This window comes from Panicum virgatum, chromosome 3K (assembly GCF_016808335.1).
Source record: "Panicum virgatum strain AP13 chromosome 3K, P.virgatum_v5, whole genome shotgun sequence".
NCBI lineage: Eukaryota > Viridiplantae > Streptophyta > Magnoliopsida > Poales > Poaceae > Panicum > Panicum virgatum.
This window is the reverse complement of record NC_053138.1, coordinates 8,333,727-8,339,065: the sequence shown is the minus strand read 5'-3', so window position 1 is coordinate 8,339,065 and position 5,339 is coordinate 8,333,727. Positions and strand designations below refer to the sequence as shown.

Below are 5,339 nucleotides of genomic sequence, written 5' to 3'. Positions count from 1 at the left end.
ATGGACATTCTCCTCCGAGTTATCAGCAAGGGAATTGGCCACATGCAACACCAATCAGATTTCAAGGTTTTGGATCTCAAGAAAGTTTTATGCACTCACCAAATCAAGTGTTCGGAGCTGCATGCAACACTTCTTCCCATGGATCAGAATCAACTTCTCCATGGCCTGCAACACAGCAAGACAAGCAACCAGTGAACCTCAATGACTCAAGTAGTAGCAGTGAAGGGGTTGAGGAGGTTACAGGGAGGACACGGGTCAATTGGACAGAACTTGAGAACCAAAGACTGCTTAGTGCTTGGTGTCACCACTCTATTGATGCTGTTAAAGGAACTGATCAGAAGGCTGAACACTATTGGAAGGCTGTAGCAGTGGAGTTCAACAGTAACACACCAGAAAAGAGCCGCAAAAGGACAGCCCTGCAATGCAAGACACACTGGGGTGGTTTGAAGAGGGATATTTCAAAGTTCTGTGGAGCTTATGCTAAGGTTAGAAATACCTATGTCAGTGGGCAATCTGAGGATATGGTTATGGAAAAAGCTCATCAGTGGTACAAAGGAGGAAACAAGCAGAAACCTTTCACTTTAGAGTATTTGTGGAGAGATGTCAAAGATCTACCTAAATGGCGTAGACTGCTGGCACAAGAAGAAGAAACCAAGAATAAGAGGACTAAACTCTCAGAATCAGGAGCGTACACTTCATCATCTAACCATGACACTGAGGAGGAAACAGTGGGCAAGCAGTTGAAACGTCCTGAAGGACAGAAGAAAGCAAAAGCAAAGTTGAAAGCGAAAGGTAAAAATATCTCACCATCTCCTTTGGGGGAGCAACCAACTCAGAACATGGTGCTCTATCATCAAGCCAGTTCACTCAGAGCAGAAGCTACAATCAAAGCTGCAGAAGCAACAGCGAAAGCAGCAGATGCCAGAATAGAAGAAGCTAGAACGAAGAAGTTACTTGCCTACATAAAACTGTCAGAGAAAGACACATCAGGTTACAACGAAGCAGACCTGAAGAGACATGAAGCTATTGTAGACAAACTACTCAAAGAAATATGAGTAATCCAGTGTCAAAGTTGTAGTATTTAGTAGTATCCAGTGTCAAAGTTGTATCAGCAAGTAATGAGTTCTTTGTAGTTTGTAGTATTTAGTAGTATCTAGTGTCAAAGTTGTATCAGCAAGTAATGAGTAATCTATAATAAGTAGTGTCGAAGTTGTGTGAAATGTTGTGTTGGAGACATCTTTACTTGATCTCAAAATAGTAATATTTATTAACCATGGAGCTTGCTGATTCCTGTGTTTACCATAACCTGAAATAAAACAATAGCTGTTACAATACTGACAAAAGCAAAATATAGCTGTTAGAATACTGCCAAATCAACTAGCTGTTGGAGTACTGCCAAAAGCAGCAACTAGCCGTTGGAATCCAACATCTACAAATAGGGGAAGTGAGTCATCAGAACAACACACACTCATTCTTCATCCCAACATCCCATTCCACCAGGAAAAAATGTCTTCCGACATAGAAGATCAATCCATTCATTCAGATGATTCTATAGCTGATAGTGAGAAGCTAGAAGAGATGATGTGGGAAGGAATCAATGACCCAATGCAAGCTGAAATAGATGTTGAGATTGAAGCTGAACTTGAAGCACAACTTGTAGCGCAGCAGCAGGGAGGTACAAGCCGACGTGGGGGCTACAATCGGAGGTATATCAGAAGAGATCATGAAGGTGACCACCAAAGGCTATTTGATAAGTATTTTTCAGACAATCCTTTGTACACCGATGATCAATTCCGTAGGAGATTTCGCATGCGAAGGCACCTGTTTTTACGCATTGTTGAAGCTCTTGGTAATTGGTCCCCATACTTTCGTCTTAGACGAGATGCATTTGGCAAGGTGGGTCTATCACCATTGCAGAAATGCACGGCTGCCATTAGAATGTTAGCGTATGGTACACCTGCTGATCTTATGGATGAAACTTTTGGTGTTGCGGAAAGCACATCAATGGAAAGCATGATTAACTTTGTTCATGGTGTTAGATATATATTTGGTCAGCAATATCTTCGTAGGCCTAATGAGCAGGATATTCAGCGTTTACTTCAATTTGGAGAGGCACATGGATTTCCTGGAATGTTAGGTAGTCTAGATTGCATGCATTGGGAGTGGCAAAATTGCCCGGTTGCTTGGAAGGGGCAATATGTACGTGGTTGTTATGGAGTACCAACTATCATGCTAGAAGCTGTTGCCTCTAAGGACTTATGGATTTGGCATGCCTTTTTCGGTGCTGCTGGTTCAAACAATGATATTAATGTGTTGGACCAGTCACCATTGTTCACAGATGTTCTACAAGGGAGAGCACCACCTGTTCAGTTTACAGTTAATGGGAAAGCATATAACATGGGGTACTATCTAGCAGATGGAATTTATCCAGAATGGGCAACATTTGTGAAAACAATCAGTAGACCTCAAAGTGCTAAGCATAAGTTATACGCCAATTATCAAGAATCAGCAAGAAAAGATGTAGAACGAGCTTTTGGAGTTCTACAGAAACGTTGGGCCATCATACGCCATCCAGCACGCCTTTGGGAACAACATGAACTAGCAAATATTATGTATGCATGTGTTATTTTGCACAATATGATAGTCGAGGATGAGAGAGGCTCCTATGGAGTACCAGATGAAAACACATATGAACAAGGCCAATTTTCTCCTCAGATGGCAGGGCTTGCCGAAGGCCCCGTCTATGGATTTACTGATGTCCTAGAGAAAAACGATAAAATTTGTGATCATACAACTCACCGCCGTCTCAAGGAGGATTTGATACAACACTTGTGGGACAAGTATGGTGGTCAACAGCATCAAAATTAGAATCAGTCACACATGTACTGAGATTTATTTGGATGTATTATTCTCAGTAGCTAATTACTTGTAGTTTACGAGTTTGTACCAAGCTATCATAATGTTATTGTCTCATATTCATGAATAATTTAGTACCATGCCATGCTATCAGTATGCATATCTCGTCAATCAATTAGACAGCTAGCTTCACGACAATCAGGAACTGACCTTGAACGGGGAAAAATCCAAACTTACAAATTAGCCGCACCCCACATGTTTTGGGCGCCTGCTCCTTCCTGCGACGCATGGTGCTTCCATCTGACGCACAGCGCCGCAGGCTGTGCTCGCCCGCCGTGCGCCGCAGGCTGTGCTCGCCCGCCGTGCGCCGCGGGCACGACTCTTCCGCGAACCGCCGCAGGCTGCGCTCGCCCAACGCCGCGCCACGCCTGGATTCTTCTGCGCTGTCCGCCGCACCCGGTAGATCCCGCAGACCGCGCCGCCGTCCTCGCCGGAGAAGGAGACGTACGAGCACCAGCAAGAATTAGCTTCGGTCACGGGAAGGAGGGAGGAATCAGGGGATTTGGGCGTCGGCGCCGACGGGGGCTCGGTGGAATCGAGAGAAGGAATTGGGGATGGATCTCGCGCGAAGGAACACGAAGCAGTTGCCCGGCCGAGGATTTTTTTACTGAGTGGGACCCACCTTATCTTTGTTTTTTAGGAGAACCATTGTGAGAGATCGGTCTTAACTATTATGGCTGAAGGTGGACCCCAGGCTATTGCCAATTTCGTGATATACATTGCCCTTGCTCTTAGAGTGATGCTAAAAGAGAGCGAGCAAGAACATGCATCGGTGCCCAGTTAGTAAAAAAACATATCATTGGTCCTTGCTCCAGTTAGGTCCTGTTTAGATCTTTACAGGTTTTTGCAAAAAAGTCGTAAACGCATTAAAGTGAAACGGAATCTTGCTAATTTGAAGTACTAAATGAAGTCTATTTACAAAACTTTTTGCATGGATGGGCTGTAAATCGCGAGACGATTCTAATGAGCCTACTTAATCCATGATTTGCAACAGCGATGCTACAGTAACCATCCGCTAATTATTGATTAAATATGGATTAATTATCATAATTAGATTCGTCTCGCGATTTACAACCCATCTATGCAAAAAAAATTTACAAATAGACTTCATTTAGTACTTCAAATACCCTCTTTACATCTTTACACAATTTTGTAAAATGAACTAAACACCCCCTTAGTGAAACATTGGTCCTTGCTATTCCAATCCTAGCTGCCTCCAGTAGCAAAATAAAGGCTAGAGCAATATTTTATTCATGCAAACATCCAGGCATTCAAGATGGCTCCAGTGCCTGCAATTTTGCACACTGCAGCTCTCTAATAATCAATGCCCATTTTCACTGTGGGGCCCAATATTTTTACTGGCATCACTCCACACTTTGGAGGGCCTAACTAAACAAGGCCTGAGAAATGGGCTTTGGGTGCTGTCATGCCAAGCACATTGCAGCAAGAGACAACTATATGGGAGGCATAGCCTGAGAAATAATCAAACGATTTCGGCATCAACCAGATGGTAGAACTAGAAGAAAACATGAGCTTAATTTTTAGAAAGACAGGCGAAACTCGCCCTGCCCCATCTATTTCATAACGAAACAAACAAGCAAACATGTATCTGTTTCAGGTTCACAGCACTAGGTTTGCACAACCACAAAACGAACGCCACACCCTACAGACACGGTGACGGCTGGAGGCAAAGCAGATAGAGAGCCAAGCCAACATCGGCCAAGACAATCCGAGCAAACTTATTACAAAGATCGAGTGAACGGACCACCCAGCAAAACCCAACGTTTGGATCACGGCTTTGCCAGCAGCTAACTTGAACTTCTTCAGAAAGCGATTGCCAAAGGCAAACATGACCTTAATAACTACAGGAGGCACGCCACGGCACGAGCCAAGTCAAGCCACGCCAACGCCGCGCGCTGCCACTGCCAGGCACGGAGCACTTCTATCGGTAAACGCGCACGCGAGGTACGACTTGCAGGATCTGAAGGATGGGCGTAGCGCTTGCTCGTCGGCGTCCGAGAAGACGACGCACGTACGGACAGCGGCAGCTCCTCTGTCCTCCTCAGCCCTTGGCGCGCCGTCGGGGCGAGGAGCACAACCGGAGAGAGGAGTGCGGCGAGGGTGCTCGCCGCACGTCGGTGTACTGGCGGAGCTCCCCCGAGTCCCGACGCCTCCGGAACGGCGAACAGGAGAGGAGAACGCAGGGAACGGCCGGAACGCGGGCACGCGGCGGCGCAGCCACCCTGGGGGTGGACGGTAAATAAAATACCGTCCACCCCCTGGGTCCATCGTATCCGTCAGATCGAGTATCTGAGGCCAGGATTAGCGTTCGCAACTGTTCAGAGGCCAGGGCGGCTCCCTTCCGGTCCGGCATTCCTCTCCCTCTGCTCTGCTAGAGTGCTCGGATGCCGGTTCCCCCTCGA

The 5,339-nt window shown here is 46.0% G+C and overlaps 1 protein-coding gene across 1 annotated transcript; it reads left to right on the top strand.

Moving 5' to 3' along the window:
• LOC120700559 (glutathione S-transferase T3-like) lies at positions 1 to 1,055 on the top strand. Its single transcript, XM_039984810.1, has 2 exons — positions 1 to 66; positions 177 to 1,055. The coding sequence occupies exons 1-2, from the start codon at positions 1 to 3 to the stop codon at positions 1,053 to 1,055; spliced, it is 945 nt and encodes a 314-aa protein (XP_039840744.1).
• Positions 1,056 to 5,339: the final 4,284 nt, after the last annotated feature.

Excerpts from the sequence above, each read along its gene's own strand:
- LOC120700559 (XM_039984810.1), top strand. The coding sequence starts at position 1 with ATGGACATTCTCCTCCGAGTTATCAGCAAGGGAATTGGCCACATGCAA. Across the intron at positions 67-176 it reads AACACCAATCAGATTTCAAG|CAAGACAAGCAACCAGTGAA; the intron begins GTTTTGGATCTC and ends CCTGCAACACAG.